We start from the raw sequence: 19,641 nt of genomic DNA on the forward strand, positions 1-19,641 counted from the left end.
GATCATTTAAATAACTGAATACTGGATAGTTGCTTACAATTACATTGAATTGTTACAAAACCTTTTTCTTTTCTCTATTCTTTGGTAGTTCACCTTTAAATTTACTCTTAGTATGATGTACAAAGTGATATTCTGAGACAATTTGCAATTGGCTTTGATTTTTAATTTGCGTTTTGAGTTATTTAGCTTTGTTTGCAGCTTTAGCAATCTGGTTGCTAGGGTCCAAATCACCTTAGCAACCATGCATTTATTACAATAATAGACTGGACTATAAATAGGACAGGGCCTGAATAGAATTCTAAGTACTTGTTATTTTTTTTTTTAGATGGGATCAGTGACCCCCATTTGAAAGCTGGAAAGAGTCAGAAGAAGGCGGCAAATAATTCAAAAAAGAAAAAACGAAGTCCAATTAAAAAGTTGCTTAGAATTAGCCATTCTATAACATACTAAAAGTTAACTTAAAGGGATACTGTCATGGGAAAAAAAATTTTTTTTCAAAATGAATCGGTTAATAGTGCTGCTCCAGTAGAATTTTGCACTGAAATCCATTTCTCAAAAGAGCAAACAGATTTTTTTATATTCAATTTTGAAATCTGACATGGGGCTAGACATATTGTCAATTTCCCAGCTGCCCCAAGTCATGTGACTTGTGCTCTGATAAACTTCAATCACTCTTAACTGCTGTACTGCAAGTTGGAGTGATATCACCCACCTCCCTTTTTCCCCCCAGCAGCCAAACAAAAGAACAATGGGAAGGTAACCAGATAGCAGTTCCCAAAAACAAGATAACAGCTGCCTGGTAGATCTAAGAACAACACTCAAGTAAAAACCCATGTCCCACTGAGACACATTCAGTTACATTGAGAAGGAAAAACAGCAGCCTGCCAGAAAGCATTCTCTCCTAAAGTACAGGCACAAGTCACATGACTGGGGGCAGCTGGGAAATTGACAAAATGTCTAGCCCCATGTCAGATTTCAAAATTGAATATAAAAAAATCTGTTTGCTCTTTTGAGAATTGGATTTCAGTGCAGCATTCTGCTGGTGTAGCACTATTAACTGATGTGTTTTGAAAAAAACATGTTTTCCGATGACAGGAACCCTTTAAAGGTGAACCGACCCTTTAATCCATTAATTGTGCAATGTGCTGGTATCTCAACTGTTAACATCCTATAATGTTCTGGGTTGTTTTTAACCCAGGTTTGGTTTGAATAACATGCAGAGGTTGCCAGTAGCAACTTTCTCACAACATCATGGGCTGGGGTTGCCAGTAAGCAGTAAATATTTAAAGCACTTTCTTGTCTGTGAAAAAAAATTTGAAAAACATTGACATTTTTAGGTGTTTAATTAGTGGAAAAATAAAATATAGACATTCTTGATAGTTATAGTCTTTCAAAGATTGCAGTTAGGAAGATTCAAAGAAAAATGTCCAACTGGCACTGGGGAAAAATTTACATGAATTTTCTATTCTTAGAAATTTTTGAGATATTAGGCAGCTTATACCAGGCTTGCAGCTCAGCAGCTCTCAGAGTAAGAGTGGCAAAGTTGCAAGAGTTAAGAGTTGATGGCTCATAGTTATGGCTATGGACTCTGAGCACAAGGTGGACTAAAAACATACTCCTACATTTTTTCTTTAATTCTCCTTAGGTCTGTTAAACACAGAACATGCAAAGCGCTATGGGAACCATAGGCATGGCTGCAGGAGAAAAAACTGGTGATGCAATGCTTCATATATTAAATGAGAATGATATGTGAGCAGAGGATGGACAGTCAGAAACTGCTTTTAGTAACAGTAACATTCCCAATAACTTTAAAATAAGCAATATGTTTAATATGTATTGAAACGTTGCTTAATTTTTTTTTGGATGGGCAACCCCCTTAATGATATATATAGTGAATAAAGTACCCCCTCTTGTAAAATATAAGGATATTATAAGTTACCGAGACGTTTCATGACCATATAAAAACACGAGGCCGAAGGCCGAGTGTTTTTATACAGGTCATGGAACTCCGAGGTAACTTATAATATCCTCATATTTTGCAACTGGGGGTACTTTATTAATTATAATACACAAATTTCAATGAGTCATGTGACAGAAATGACATCAGAACTTAACAGTTTATAACTGATGACATCAGAACTCACCGTTTATAAGGATATAATTTACAGGATATTCATGGCTTTTGTGTATTATAACAGGATATAACAGGTGATTAAGGGCCTGTGTGAACAAAATGCTTAAGGCTATGGTGTGTCCTACATTTTGGAAATAAAGTTCCACTGTTACTTTTAATCACTTTTCACAGGATCTGTTTGAGTGCCTGCATAAACCTATCATGGTACATGAACCATACGCTTACACTGCAATCAGTTCTCCCTCAGAGTAACTTGCCTTTATTTCAGAGCTCAGGAATCCTACCTCCATTTTTAGCTCTCCTGCCTCCTTACTCTAACACTCTACCTAAAACTGTAAACTTAAAGTGATGCTGTCATGAAAAAAAATCATGACATTTTAAAAATGCAGTTTAAAAATCAGTTAATAGTACTGCTCCACTGAAATCTGTTTCAAAAAAGAGCAAACAGATTTTTTTATATTGAATTTTGAAATCTGACATGAATTTTGAAATCTGAGTCAGACATATTGTCAGTTTTTCAACTGCCCCAGTCATGTGACTTGTTGCACTGCAAGTTGGAGTGATATCACCCCCTTTCCTTCCCCCCTCCCCCAGCAGCCCATCAGCAGAACAATGGGAAGGTACTAACCAGATAACAGCTCCCTAATACAAGATAACAGCTGCCTGGCAGATCCAAGAACAGCAGGTCCCACTGCGACACATTCAGTTACATTGAGTAGGAGAAATAATAGCCTGCCAGAAAGCAGTCCATCCTAAGGGTTAGTCCACACGAGGAGATTTGGGGAGATTTAGTCGCCTGTCGACTAATCGCCTCTTCTTCTGGGCTACAATCTCTGAACTGCCTCGTGTGGACGAACTATAAAGTGCTGGCTCTTTCTGAAAGCACACCAATATTACAACTTAAAAAAATACACTTTCTGGTTCAGAAATGAAATTTTATATGGTAGAGTGAATTATTTGCAGAGTAAACAGTGTAATTTAGAAATAAAAAAAAACTACATCATAAAAAACATGACAGAATCCCTGCTAAGATGGATGATACAGGCATGCTGAAAGAGGATGGGGGAAGGAGCATGGAGGGCAGGCAAATGGAGAAATCTGGACCAAACCTGGAGGACTGCAAAGCATAAATTGCAATCAGATGGGTACAATCGGCATGAGGCGCCATGGAGAATAAGGCTGGCAGAGAGTTTATAGGGGGCATCTAAATCGCACATAGATATCCTAAAAAGTGAGGGGGGACTATGTAGGGTAGGGGTTTTTATTAGTTGGGGGGTTGAATTCTGCTTTAAGTTCACACCTATTAACCTATAGTAACATAGTACGTTAGGTTGAAAAAAGACACACATCCAAGTTCAGCCTTTTAACTTTTTTTAATCTGACTAACTGCCAGTTGCTCCAGAGGAAGGCAAAAAACCCCATCTGAAGCCTCTCCAATTTGCCTCAGAGGGGGAAAAAATTCCTTCCTGACTCCAAAATGGCAATCGGACTAGTCCCTGGATCAACTTGTACAATAAGCTATCTTCCATAACCCTGTATTCCCTCACTTGCTAAAAAGCCATACAACCCCTTCTTAAAGCTATCTAATGTATCAGCCAGTACAACTGATTCAGGGAGAGAATTCCACATCTTCACAGCTCTCACTGTAAAAACCCCTTCCGAATATTTAGGCGGAACCTCTTTTCTTCTAAACGGAATGGGTGACCTTGTATATCTCTAGGCAGACGTGGTAGCAGAATAATAAAGTGCCAGTTGTACCTTAAAATTAACTTTTTATCAAAATGTTATAGTGGTATATTTGTAACTGGTATTGATTTAGTATAAGACAACCAACACAACAGTCTTTTCAGGCCTGTGCTCCCCAAGCTAAAATAAGTTAATTTGTTCCGATCTTGTTCAAAGAACTCATGTTGAACAAGCAGATATACTACCCCTTTATAACGGATATTCTGATGTGAAACAAAGTGTAAGATTTATAATGGCCAAATGGAAATGGCTGTTCTTTAAAGGTGTAAAATATAGTGGCAGGTTAATTGGTTTCTGAGTTCAAGTGAGCTCAATTAGCAGAAGAGCTACTTGCATTTTATGCATACGACTATAAATAAGATCATTATGTATAACTGGCATAACATCCATTGCTAACAAGAAATGCTGGCACAATTTAAGGGTGAAAACAAAATCTTTCTAGAATATTTAATTCTACAGAAAGAAAACTATGAAATTATATCACAACTTGTTGATGAAAAAAGAAGCTGCAGCAAATGAGAAACAACCCTAACAAAACCACAAATAACCAATACAAGAGATAAAGAGGGCCCTGCCCAAAAGTTTGCAGGCGATTTATCATTTACTTAAGTTTCAACAAAAAAGGGGCTAGAGTAGAATTTTTTTCCCAAAACGGGTATGTGGTGGCAGCCAAAATGGTGCTACTCACAAGTGCAGATATGGGATACCTTATTTATAATAATTTCCAATTTACGGGATTAGCTTTTCAACATGCTACATGTATCGCAATTCATGTGAGACTAAGAAATCATTTAGTACATTGGGAACATGTTAGACCAAACTAGAATATCCAATATATTAAAACTAGAACCATAAAATACACATAAAGCTACAAAGCAATGCGCCTATAAACATTTTCAGTTTTATGGAAAAAATTTTTGTAGCAAGAGTAGGGGTATATTACGAGTCAAGACATAGTGAACTTTTTATTTTACCTTTATTATAATAAAGACAATGGTATTTGAAAACAACCAGTACTTAAATCTTTTGTTCTCAAACCCAAAGCCTTGTATTTAAACTTTAATCTGGATGCTAGGATTTACATTGTAAATTGCCATTAGAATAAGAAAATAAATAAGAACTTAAAAAGAAACATTAGCAATTAAAAAAATATATAGTTAAGAAGGTTTTATGAGGATAGGTTCAGTGACCCCAAAAAAGAGATCTTTTTCAACTGTAGGCTAAAATCAAATCAAAAATAAGAATGTTAATACATCATTAACACCACAAAATAAAAAATGGACCACAAATGAATACCCAATATGAATTGGTACATCATAATACATTTTTATACAATGGGAACTTTTTAACTGGTTAGACTGGCTAATTCCAGCTATGAACTACTGACAATCAGCATGGTTATTAAGCATTCATTGAAATCCCCCTAATAATCAGTCTTTTCTGGGAGGGACTGTGGCAAAAATGAATGTATTGTTATCTACATCCAAAATTTAATAAAGCTTTTGAGAACATCCCTTTAAATAGATCATAAAAATGTCAGATTTTACATGCCCAGCAGCAAGCATTAAATAAAGATTTGTCACCACATTGCTGCTTGCAGCAAGGTTATGTTACCTTGCCCGAAGGAAAGATAATTTCATGGTTTGGTGAATTTGTAGGCTGTATTCCTCCAGAATAGTAATTAGTGCTTGCCATTTTTCTATGGTATAAATGGTTAAGAAAGAAGTTTTATAAAGCAGCACACACTACAAAATGTAAACAATGATATGATTTCAACTGGAATCATTTAAAAAATAAATACAAAACATACCTTAATGTATGGAGAAATAACAAAAGAAAGACGAGAAACCGATGAAGGTCAATCATCAATGAAAAAAAAACCTAATACCCCTACTATTTTATTCAACTAAATGATTAGAATTGTGCCCCAGAAAGAAATATTTTGTACCAATACCAATAATTATTTCGGCCAAATCCCGAATCCTTTATTAAAGATTTGGCTAAATACTGTGAACCAAATTAAAATTAGGAGCAGGAAGGGTAAAAGAGAACCGAACGTGCAGCGCATAGCTAAAAATGTTTTTTACTTCTTTGTTTTTAAGATGAATAGTCATGTGATTTTAAGGATTCGGACTGAATCCAAATCCTGCTGAATCCTGGCCAAACACCGAACTGAATCCTGGATTCCATGCATCCCTGGATGTAGTGGTAAACATATTGCATAACAGTATTATTCTTTCAAATATTTCTATGGCCAGGAACTAGAGACTTGAGCTCAATCCGTAGTTGCTTAACCTCACAGCCTGACCCGGACCCACTTACCCTACTCAACCACATGGATTTCTACCTGCACTGACCTGAAGTGACGTCAACTAGTAGTGATCTTACACTAATCAATTTTTACATTAGGCAGCTTAGATTTTCAGCTATTACCCCTGCAATGGCTGCCTGTAACCCACCTGGCACATGAAGTATGATCTGAGTCCAGATGACATTGTGGGTATTCTACAGGTACCTGACCTGCTTGCAGGACCTTACTAGGAACCAATGCTAAAATCGATCAGTCTTTATTTGGGAAGCACTGAAAAAGTGTGTAAACAACGGAATTGTGGGACACTGCATTTATTTTTTCATTTTTAATACCATAGTTTTTTGCCACCTGACAAAAAAGCATCTGTCCCTTCAAAAAAGTTACATAGATTTAAGGTAGAATAAACAAATGCTGTGAAATAAGTTATTTCTGTGATAACACAGCATGGAGATAAATATAGACATAACATAAAATATGTTATGCACTTTATACATAGCAGAGACACACACTCAAATTCGGGGAGATCAGTCGCCCATCAACAAATCTCCTCTTCTTCGGGGGGGGGGGGGGTAATATCCCGAACTGCCTCCCGCCGTCGATTTACATTTGTTTCTTAAGTAAGCGAAGTTGCCTCATGAGGAAACTTCTGGAGACTTCGGAAAACGAAGTGCTCCGAGTGCCATAAGAGCAATAAATCTAAATCGGTGGCAGGAGGCAGTTCGCTCCGAAGAAGAGCAATTTATCGCCGAGCGACTAGATCTCCCCGAATCAGAGCGTGTGTCTTTGCCCTAAATAAAAGTAACAAGCAATATAGAATGTCCATGCTGCTTGCAGTACATCCCAGATATAAATTACAAGCTGTCTAACTAACAAAAAAAATGCAGAATTGGTCAGTTGTAAGAGCCTGTTGCTAGGGGTTGGCCATCTGTAAAACAATATGAAATAATTTAATATTTGATGTAAGTACAGAGTAAAAAAACGTATAGTCCTATAACCCATGAAAATAACTGTTCTCAGTCAATATGTGAGATTAGGAGCTATAAAAGTCTGTCCTTTCCATTTTATTAACGGACATTGAATGAAAGCTACTTAAAGTTTGACTTCACACCACAGTTCATCTTTCCTTCGTGTTGTCTATCTCCAGCACTTTGTGGATGATTTATGAGCTCTGTCCAATAGCATGAGGGAAACAAAGTTTCTTCATTTATCCACTGACTTGTCATTCTGCAGGCTGGTAACTCAAATTGGTAACTATTTACATAAAATTCCTTTTGCTGGATGTTAGTGGTTTCGGTACAATCTTTAGACGTTTGATATATAGCTACAGAGCAGTAGGTTACTTTAGCTGTCCTTACATACCCCTTGTGATACATCATAGACGTTTATTGTAAATTAATAATCACATAATTTTAGTTAATTTCACAAAACTCATATACTTATTGATAAAACATGCGTTTTTCATCATTAAACAAACCAACTAATGACACTGCCAGCTTAAAAAAAAATAAAAAAAGGGAAATGGTGTGACATTAGCCTTATGTTAGCCATACACGTACCAATATTGCACAGAACAAAATTTTGTTTATCAGTACATGCGTTATGGCCTATCAGCCAGTTTAGGAATTTTAATACTAAAATGCTAAAAAAGAACTATGAAAAAAGTGACAAAATGCAGACAAAACGGCAGAAGGTAAAACAGTTATCTTGTATGCTCTGAACACTGCAATGCCCAACCCCAAAAAGCTGAACATTCATTTTTTCATGATTCATTATTCTTTTTTAATAAGACAAATGCCTGGTTATCAATATTAACTAGCCCAGTGCACTAGAACAGACCCATGTTTGCAGCAATTTAAAAATAATTAAAAATTTGCTTGATAAAAGATCCTTTACCTGGCAGATTTTTAACTGTGGATTATCTACAATGCCAGCATTTGTAGAAAGTTGATTAGAATATGCTGGGAGTTACAAATAAGTGACAGTAGCAGAGCAACAGGTATCAGCAACCTAATCTTCAAGAAAATAACAAGCAAAGCTATGTTTCATGCCTTTACGAAACATATTGGTTTACAAAAATAAAAAACATTTTCTCTCCTATAAAATCCATAAGAAGTTGTGCTTGTCAAACTTGAAAGCCAGTTACCCATTACCCTAAAACAGGGGTCGCCAACCACCGGCCCACGGCCCACAACCGGGCCGCAGACAGTCCTGCCGGCGAGCCTAGCTTGCAACTAACGATGTTGCACCGAATTAGACGGCAGCGTGCCCGGATTGGACAAGCAGTTGCCGCTGACCCTAGCGACCCCTTCGGTCCTTGCAAAAAAATTTTCATCAACACCGGTCCCTGGGCCAAAAAAGGTTGGGGACCGCTGATCTAAAACAGATAATCTTTTTATACAGTGGAGGTAAACGCCAATATTTTTTGTGGAGCTCTAACAGACTATGCACAGTTAATTGTCTAGATGTCAACAATGCAGCCTTTCAAACCAACCCCATCAATCGTATGGGCGCACGGGAGCTGAAATCAATTGTACTACTGGCAGTAATTGAAAGCAAGCTACTTAAAATCGAGTTAGGTTGATCACAAGGAGGCAGCCAATTTTAAGAATTAAAACAAAGAAAAAATAGCACCTGTTTCCCATAAGTGAGCAGTGAAAGCTGGAAAACACACAGTAACATTTCAGCAAGAGACCTTCAATTTACCTGAATAAAAAACTGATAACCATGTTCCTGGATACTATACAAGTGGCAGTTTAAAAACCATTTATGCATTCCAATGTTAAAGCAAAGTAAAGTGAAAAGGGTTAAAACAATATATAGTGGCATGATTGCACTATGCATATCAGTGAAATCAATTATTTTCAGGATCATGTTACATACACTTTTTAGATCAAAATTAGCTTTATTGTATTGTGGGCCACTTAAATTAGGGCGTCCTTATAGAGACTAAATTGCAGTTGCCATTAAACGCTTTCCTATTGATGCAAATTCTATGTAATGTGCCCTTTTCTGATTGGATATGGTTGTGTGATGTAATCTATGTAACACATTATTATTGGTTTGTATTTGTGTAATCAGCCTCTCTTTAATTGGCTGAAGCTCTGTGTGATGTAATCGGTGTAATTTTTATTGGTCAACATCCCTTTAAAAACACTAACGAGGGGAGACAACAGCCTATAAGTAAGTGCCCATTTAGGCATGAAACATGTTAGGCTAATACATGTCCTAATAAAGATTTTTTAATTTTATAACTATTTGGCTACTGCTTTACTAGTAGTGGAAGTAGTAGTTGAATTTTTCTTGTACTTGCTAAACTGCAACTTGCAGAATTCCACAATGGATCTGCAATCCATTCAGCCTCTCCAGTTGTTCAACTTTAACTCCCAATCAGATTAAAGATGCATAACAGTTTCAATGTAAAATAAAAAAAAAAACTGTTAATGCAACTATACCTGTTCACATTATAAAAATAATACAATAACTTAGGATTTCCTTCTATTTCTCTTAAATGGTAAACTAGGAGGGCAGAGATTACGGTGTCGTCAGAGTAGTATTTATATACAGATTCAAGAGACGAATGTGACAAACTAGAAAAATATTGACATCTTCACAAACCAAAAAATAATGCTAAATGCAGCTAATGATAAAGCAAATGAAGGAGGTGGGGCAAGCAGGTGCAAATTTATAAAAGGCACTCATTAGAGGCAGAAGTCGGCACAGGTAGGTCAAAGGTGGGTAGAGTGGAAAGAAGAGCCTGCAATCTGACAATGTTGTGCAGAAGTCAGCCTGAACCGCCTATACCTGGATGTCGGGTCGACCTGCACATCACTTCACATCACAATAGTGCTTCTTCAGCAGAATTCTGCACTGAAATCTGTTTTCAAAACAGCCTGAACAGACTATTTTATATTTAAATTTTAAATCTGTCATGTTGTCAGTTTCCCATGTGCCCTTAAAGGGCATGTAAAGCAAAAAAATCCCATTGTTACTTTCTTTAATGAAAAAGAAACCTATCTCCAATATACTTTAATTTAAAAATGTGTACCGTTTTTATGAGAAACCTGACTGTATGCAGTGAAATTCTCCCTTCATTTACTGCTGTGGATAGGAATTGTCAGACGGTCCCTAACAGCAGGGGGAGCCCCCGCCTTACTTCCCAGCCATGCAGAACTCAAGCAGCTTTGTTTATGACGATCCCTAAGCAGCCCAGACCACACTGAGCATGTGCACAGTCTTAGTCTTGCAAAGATGTTTAACAAAGTTACAAGATGGTGACACCCTGCAGCCAACTTTGAAAGTATAAATCATTTGTTTGATTAGGCCTGTGGTGCAGTAAGGTCATGTTTATATTTAGTATACAAAATACAGCATTTCTAGCCTTATTCTATTTTAGACTTTACATGCCCTTTAATCATGTACTTGTGCTCCGATAAACCTCAGTCACTCTTTACTGCAAGTTGAAGTGACCACCATTTTCCCCCCCAGCAGCCTAACAACAGAACAATGGGAAGGTAACAGGATAACAGCTCCCTAGCAGATATGAGAATAGCACTCAAAAGTAAAAGTCCAAGTACCACCACAACGCCTTGTCTTAAATCGAGTAGGAGAAACAATAGCTCATCTGAAAGCAGTTCCATTGTGCAGTGCTGGCTCATTCTGAAAGCAATGAGCAGAGATAGCTGCCTACAAAAGCAATAAATATATTTTTTTTATATAGAAATGTAGAAATAAAAACTACACCATAAAAATCATGACAGAATACCTTTAAGCAAAGTGATAGTCTAGAACCTTTTTGATTTTATCTAGAAAATTACTTGAAAATTGCAAATTGGCATCACATTTTTCACCTGACCTTTATTTATGCAATTAAACATTTTAAATTTTAATAAATACAAGCTTAATCACGGAATAATAGATTTTTATTCTTTTAATACGAATTTATTTTCCATGATTGCAAGAGTTTTGATACATCTGCACCATAGTTACAATCCACCCTTCCGATACCAACTGGCCACTTTACAGAACTAACTTCTGCCATATTTAAATTATAAACCCAGCGAATGTGAAGAATAATGGAATAGGCACATTCCATTTTAAGCAGTGAGTTTAATCCTCGTGACAAGCTTTAGATTTTCTCCCAACAATGAAGCAATGGTATCAAAAAGGAAAGGAGGAATAATGCACCCGCTATAGATGTTGCCATGTGAACAGTGATGTGAGTTTTAAAAGAAAGAAATGTTAAAAAAAGCTGCATATCATCAGGAATAAACCGTCGTGATCCGTAGTTTAGCGCTGGCCATATTATACAAAAGAATCGCTGATTATGGCTTTTGAAAAACGGCTTTATTAAAACACACAATATGTGATAACATTGGCAGTGGGTAGGTGGTCAAACTAACGTGTTTCGTGCCCTTAGTGTCAGCACTTCATCAGAGGACTCCATTGCATCCACACCATTGCTAGAATTCTAGAGGAAAACTGTGCATGAGAGTGTCATGCCAATTGTGGTTGAAATGGCACACTGCATCAAGGAAGCAAGCATATGGGAAAATCACACCCATTCACTAGGACAAATAAAAAGGATCAGTACTTTTAACAAAGATCGTTAAAAGGAATCTATACTCAAGAACATTGGAGTTTGGAAAATATATTGCTTAAAACAGCCCGCATGCAACACTGCTTCATCCAAATCAACATTTTCATGAAATATATACTTTTCTAGTAGTGTTTTCCATTGAATAATCTGGCATTTTAAGTACTAAGGTGATCTCTCAGGAAGCTTACTTACCATTACAAAATGGTGGCTCATGCCAAAAGATCTATATTTACCAATATGTGTATGCCAATTTGGCAAGATTCTTTAATAGATCTCTTATGATATAAATGATCTGTTACTAAATATTCATTCTAAAGGTATAGTTTTCCTTTAATGTGTGCTGTTGCCTCTAACAAAGCCATGAGTTTTCGTGCATAAAAACACTGAAAAGACATGTAGCCAGCAGTTTAACTCAACATCCAGATTGCATCAAAGTATGGGCTATGCTTGGTCCTCACAAGATGATATAGAAAAGATTCCCAATATTCCAAGAGGGTCATGAAAATTTGCTTTTATTACAGCAGTACAGTGTTTCTTTTCCCTAACAAAAAATTCTCAGGTCTGAAGCACAAATCATCCTATTAAAATATCATCAGAGGCAGCTCAACTCAATGGAATAGTAACTTGTCATTGCGGTTTTCAGCATGTTTTAGAAGCGGAGGCTCTTGTGGGTTATTGTGTTTAAATACAGTGTATTTATTCTCATTAATTGCCCCCAGATCCCCATACTCAAAGTATAGAAGTATACCCAGGAGTATATTTTCACACACAGATATCCTTTTTTTTTTCCTGAAAATGCTGACAAATTTTCAAAAGCACAGACCAGGGGGGGTATTTATTAGGTACACAATAAAGGCAGGGTTTAACCAACCCTGTGTATGCTTGGCAGAAGCAAATGGTGGGACCATCAAAAGCAACATTATATCCTTTGGATGGAGTTTCTTTTTTTATTTTAAAAGGTAAAATATATCCTCTTTTTTTTGACATGAGCTCATTCAGTTGGGCATATTTGCAGAACATGTGCGTCAACACTTTATAAACCATGTTCCACCCCACCTCTCTTAGACTTACGGTGTAATGCAACAGCATTAAAAAAGTGATAATAAAAACAAAGGCTTACAGGCACGGGCAGATTTCCCTATGCATTTCTCCTAGGCCGCATGGTCCTAGTGCCAGTCTGCTCAACTTCACAGACTGTGCAGGGGAGCTGTGTGTCCCCAGTGCTCCTTAGGGATGTGCTTGGCAGCATGCTGCCCCCAGGACCACCATCAGAAATCGCAGGGCCCCATACGACATAATTTCCTGGGCCCCCTGGGCTGCACCCACCACAAGCCCCACCTACAGGTCCACCCTCCCCACAGGTCCGCCCCCCACCACACAGTAAAAAAACAAAAACATATTGGTGGCTAGAGTTCCCACATGTAAATAAAAAATGATATTGGTGGTCAGGGACCCCATAAAAATACATTTGTGGCCATGGCCCCCCATTAAAAAATATTGGTGGCTAGGACCCCACACGAGAAAAAAAAAATTAGTGGCCAGGGCCAGCCCCCCCTCCCCCCACATTATGAGAAAATTGGTGGCCAGGGCCCCTTAAACGTCACTGCCTTCCCAGCTAATCAAGTAAGTGTAGCGTGGTCGGGCCCCCCTTACCCTCAGGCCCCCTACAACTCTCCCCCCTGTCCCCCCCCGATGGCTGCCCCTAAAAATTTGCATCTCTAGACCGGGCCTTTGTGATCTTGCCACAATTCTGGACCTGCTTAGAGGGAATTAGATCCAGTTACTACTAGGAAACAAAGCAGCGTTTCAACTTGATACATTGTGCAAATATATATTCTATGAAACCACCATAAATTTAAGTTTTAGATGATAAATATGTAGAAACAATTAAGTGAAGCCAGCATGCTACCACTTTATTAATCTAGCCACTGACAGTTACGGACAGAACCATTTCAGTTTAGCAAGACATAATAGTTGAAGACAAAAGATTAGCTGAACACTAAAGCTAAGCATGGTAGGAAGAGGCAGATCAGCCCTATGGGTAAATTATCATTGTAACATCATTCCACCTATGATTTCTAATTTCCTATCCTGTCCCATAAAGCTTGCAATCTAAAACTGGTAACCGAGGTACAGAAACACAAATGGGTCCTGGAACTTGACTATCTTGATTCTCTTGAGGACCATAATACAACTCTGCTCTACAGGAATACACAGCGTCTGGAAATAACCAAATATATAGCATTCCAAATCAATATAAACATTATTAAAAATGGAAACCTATTGGATATTTCCGGATAACTGAAGACTTTCACTTTTGAAGGCTGATCAAGCATAAACTACAGTGCAGTGTTATGAGACACCACATTTGTCCCATATGACTGCTGCATTAAAAGAGTGATGTGCTTTGCTTACTTCCGAATATGCTTTTGATATCCTTAGAGATAAATTGATCTATCTGCAGTTTTGAAACAAACAGATACAGATATAGCAAGGGCAATGTCTTTACTTGGTTGAACCCACCTCTAAAGTTTAGTCAAAACATCTATTTTTAAGGAATATAATAAATATCAGAGCATGCGTGCTCTAGAGTGATTCATTTTATTATATTCTACTATTTGTACATACTAGTAAAGGCTTTGGTAAATCCGAATAGGCAATATTGCAACCCTCATGGCATTGTTATTCCATATATGGTAAAGTTCTCTGGAAAACAGCAATCTCTCACTTCTATGTATCAATTTAAATACCCATTTCACATGATTGCTTCTGAATATTTCTTATACCACATTTATATTGTATTTCCTATACCCTGTGATGTTCATTGATGTCACTACACATATATACATATATATATATATATATATATATATATATATATATATATATATATATATATATATATATATATATATATATATATATATATATATATATATATATATATATATATATATAGGGATGCCAGGGCTCTGCTAATTCACTAAAATCCAAAGTTGCGCTCAGGGAGGCGAAAAGGTAGTGAAGTTGCGCTATCGTTAATTCTTCAAGCAAAGCTAAGTTACGCTAGCAATGCCTAATTTGCATACAGCACCAAGTTAAAGTACAATGGACGTAAATGTAGCAGCAGATACATTACACTACACAAGCCTGGGAAAGCTTTATAAAATAAAATAGAGTTGGTATTTTGCCCTATACATGTGCCCACTGTATAGTTTAGGTGCCATATGTTAGGAAATGTAGGGGGGAAAGAGGGTACCCCCAAAAAGATTTACGATCTTTTTCAGCCTATCAACCTTAAAAAAGTAAAAAGATGCCAGCGTTTTTTGGGACTTAGAAAAAATTTCAACTTTTTTTGAAGCAAGCCCTATCTACTTTATTGCACTTCGCCTGGTCTGGGGTTGGCGAAGGCAAGTCTGGCGCAAGAGGTAACATTCAGTAAAATGCGCAAGTTAGTGAATTAGCGTAGTTACATCCCTTCGCCATAGCGCAACCTCGCCTGGCGTAAGGGTGCAAAGTAGCGCTAGAGTAGGTCCACTTTACAACAGCACCCATTAGTAAATGGGTGAAGTAACGAAATGACGTCACGCTGGCTAATTTGCGCTAGCGTTAGCCGCTTCGCGCTTTAGTGAATTTGCCCGTGTCTTTCCATTTCACAATCTAATAAGTAATTTCTTTTTATAGCACTTCTATAAAATCAGTATATATCATGAGAGAACGATTTATTGGAACACTTACATAGAAGATATTTATAACTGTTGTTTGTGGCTAGTGTCTTTAAAGGAACAGTAACACCAAAAAATTTAAGTGTTTTAAAGTAATGAATATATCATGTACTGTTGCCCTGCACTGGTAAAACTGATCTGTTTGCTTCAGAAACACTATTATAGTTCATATAAACAAGCTGCTGTGGAGCAATGGCGGAAATTTAAAAACGGCTATAGGGCACAGGTTAACTAATGGATAATGGATAACACCATTAGACAGACAAACCTTATTTGCTATCTGCTGTGTAACCTGAGCCTTTTCTCCTTTGAATGGCTGCCCCCATTGCTACACAGCAGCTTATTTATATAATTATAAACAGTAGTAGTGTTTCTTAAGCAAACACAGCAGTTTTACCAGTGCAGGGCAACACTACATTATATTTTCATTACTTTAAAACACTTATTTTTTGACGTTACTGTTCCTTTAACAACTTGAGTATTTTTTCTGGCTTTTGAAAAAGTCCAAATGTCTCAGAGCAAAGATGTAGCCACTGAGCTTTTGCATCCAAGAAATGTTTGCATGCATATTTTAGCAAGGAAGGGTCAAATTCAGGGTCCTACATTCTGGAGGTGGGGTGGCTTAAAGATAAGGTGCAACCTTAGCCAAAAGACATACCAAAAAATAAAGATTGGCACCAATAAGTTTCAATGAAAACAACAGAAATACAATATATTTCTGTAAACTATATAATTCTTAACTTTTATGTTGTGCAAACATTTATTTACACAGAAGGATCCGTGGGTACTGCATTTTCAAACCTGTGAGGGAATGCGAAGATATTTGCTTCCACTGCAATATGTTTTCTTGAGGAAATAAAACGGCATTGGTAATAAATTCTGTATATGTCTTTTTCACAAGGGAGCAGGATGCTATGATGCAGATCTAGCAGCAAGGAAGCTGAAGTCACAAGTGTTATATAGATACAGTGTCAAATTTCCAACACAGTACTTGATGAATGCTGAGTCAATACCCAAAAGATTTTTGTAAAAGATACAAGATTTACTTTGTTAAACCCAAGAAAACAAAGATTAAATTAGGTCAGAAAGAGTGATACTCACCAGTAAGAACAGTTTTAGATGAAGGGTCAGCCAAGTCCAGGGCAGATTTCCCATCTGTGTTTCGGATATTGGGATCTGCACCATGCTGCAGCAGTACTGTGCAAGGAAAACAGAAACATCGTCTGATCTCAGGAAAACACAGGTTATTTGAAGCAGTGACTTTCCTTGGCATAGTGTTACAATAAATATTCATTTCCACCTTATATTCTTCTATTAAACAGAAACCACAGCTGCAAATGTATCCACAAATAAGAGTGTAAAAATACAACAAGTTGACTACTCAGGCTGAGAGTGCCATGTGACCCTGCATCATGCAAAATACTGGTAGGCTGCGATACAGTTTCTCTCGTCCCTCCTCCCTGTTTCCTTTAAGCAACTGTAAACGAGAAGCAGGAGAGAACACTGGCTAATGCTTACATGAAACTGCATCTGAAGCTACAAAACCAGACACGACACTTATTGCTGGCAGTCATGTCTGCAGGCTCTGCCTCAGTAAACAAATGCTTCAACAGTCTCTCCGGAACAAAACATCTTTTCAACAATAACAATAAATGACTGCCATCGTGCTTTACACTTTAGAGCAACAATATGTTTTACAGGCAATGGTCAAACTGTACACACCTGTTGGTTATAACATTAGTATACAGGTATGGGACCTGGGGTTTTCCGGATAACAGATCTTTCTGTAATTTGGGTCTTCATGCCTTAAGTCTACTAGAAATTCATTTAAACATTAAATAAACCCAATAGGCTGGTTTTCTTTCCAATAAGGATTAATTATACCTTAGTTGGGATCAAGTACAAGCTACTGTTTTATTATTACAGAGAAAAAGGAAATCATTTTTAAAAATTTGGATTATTTGTATAAAATGGAGTCTATAGGAATTCGGAGCTTTCTGGATATCGGGTTTCCGGATAAGGTCTTCTATACCTGTACAGAAATGTGTGTCATCCTTAGAACATTCCTATTCCTTCTAACCCACACATCCTCTTCCTTCTCTTTTAAGTTATGAATGTTCAGTTTCTTTTAGCAAACTCTATAGGAACAATGCTTTCTACCTATGCGCATAATCACCATTATAAAAAAAGAAAACGCATGCAACTGTAGTGGATGCTTAATTATTTTTTTTTACACATATGCTTTTGTCTTATAGTTTTGAAGAAGTTAATTGTTAACTAGTGTGCTCCTCAAACTAATATTTTTTCCTACTATAAGCAATCTAACCTTGTGGGTTGTCAGTAGTGCATTGCAGTTTACTGTATTGTGCTAGGATCAGCCATATAGCATGTGTGAAATCTGTTAGTGTATAAAAACTGTAACAAAAAATAACAACTACTTGTTGATGATATTGGTCAAACAGTAAATGCACCAAACTTATCAGACCAGAAATCTGTCTGCAAATAGTTCATATGTTTTCAACCATCTTTCCAAAACATACAGGCAGATGAAATAGATCCTGATAAAACAGACCATAGTGCGCATGAATGTGATAGGGACTTTAGATTGTAAGCACCACTGGGGCAGGGAATGATGAAGTGTTATTCAGTGTTAGGAGTTAACAGCACAACAAACAGCCCTCTATAACCCATATGTGAAACACCTGAAAGCATAAATGACTGTGAAGGGTTTAGGAAGTTGCAGTTGAAAAGCCCATTTGAGGTCCAGCATTTGCTACAACATTGTAGCAGAATTTCAGCCATAGTTTCAAATATCTAAGACAGCATATAGGTGATCACACAAAACCTCACCCTTAGTTACATCAGACTGTGTGTCCAAGTATATCTTGAAGAAAGAATAGTCGTTGTCCTCAAACCACACTCTTATTGGCACACACCCAACCCTCCCCCAGAACCAAAGTGTGGGAGCCACTCTACCTTACTTTGTACAACAATAAAACAGATTAAGTTCTTGAAACTACAAAGAAAAAGGCCTCATTCCACATCGTAAACACAACTTTTATTAAATAGTAAACTGAAAATGTTGGTGCTATATAAATATATAGTGGAAATTATATAATCTATGCATTCATTTTAAATAAATAAATTATACAAACAACACATTTGATACTGTCTGGATACATTATATGCCTATTAATGCATTCCAGTAAATATACATTTGCAGTTCTAAAATAACCAAAATGATGTTCTTCTTCTAAGAACATAATTCCACTTTCCATTTGAATACAACATACATTGATGGAAACAAATGTAATTCTAAGTAATATGAAGGGGACAGTAACGCAACTTGGTGGGGGCAAGCCCTGGTGCGGGCCGTGCAGACGGGCCTGCCCCCACCCTCGTGTGCGCGATGTATCTCTGCGCCTGCAGCCGACTGCAGCGCGCACGATCTTCCGGGGGGCCCTGCGGGGGTGTGGACCCTGGCCCATTTGCACCCCCTGCTCCCCCGGTAGTTATGCCCCTGGAAGGGGACCTGTCACCCAGACATACAATGCTGTAAAATAAAAGACCTTTTCAAATTAATCATGAAACAGAAATTAATTTTATTATTAATCAAGGCATTCATACCAGTTATAAAAGTATTTTAAAAAATCAGCTGTCAATTATAATTTGCCTGCCATGTACCTATTCACTCACATTCCTCCTCCCTTCTCACCATCCAATTGTGTAGCTATGCATGGGTATATGCATCAGGTCCCCCTGGTGCAGAAACAAGATTTTGGCATGATGCAAAGCTTGTCCTAATTAGTACCCACAAAATGGCTCCTGCCTGCTTACTGTGATTTTGAGTGAATGAAGAAATTGAGATTTAAATAATTTAGATAGTGTAAGCAAATTTTATTTTGTTTGACTAGTACAATATAAAAGAATGTTCAATTATTTGTTAGGGTGATTTCTTAGGGTCCACTTTAAAGGGGAAGGAAAGGCTGAGTTTACTTGGGGGGGTGCCAAAAGTTAGAACTTAAGCATCAGAGAAGTTGCAGCTTCTCGGACATAAGCAGATAGACTTCAACAGTCCGGCAGGGAGTAGAGAGCGACATAGGTTGGGACTTGGTTATGTCAGGCTAAA

At 37.3% G+C, this 19,641-nt stretch overlaps 1 protein-coding gene across 4 annotated transcripts in view; it reads right to left on the reverse strand.

Moving 5' to 3' along the window:
* Positions 1 to 19,641, reverse strand: part of LOC733328 (poly [ADP-ribose] polymerase tankyrase-1) — an 88,623-nt gene that overhangs the window by 57,362 nt on the left and 11,620 nt on the right. For all 4 annotated transcript variants that reach the window (XM_041579869.1, XM_018243579.2, XM_018243580.2 and 1 more), the window contains exon 3: positions 16,614 to 16,709. In XM_041579869.1, coding sequence (XP_041435803.1) covers positions 16,614 to 16,709 — 96 coding nt within the window. The remainder of the gene's footprint in view (positions 1 to 16,613; positions 16,710 to 19,641) is intronic.

Source organism: Xenopus laevis, chromosome 1S (genome assembly GCF_017654675.1).
Source record: "Xenopus laevis strain J_2021 chromosome 1S, Xenopus_laevis_v10.1, whole genome shotgun sequence".
Lineage (NCBI taxonomy): Eukaryota > Metazoa > Chordata > Amphibia > Anura > Pipidae > Xenopus > Xenopus laevis.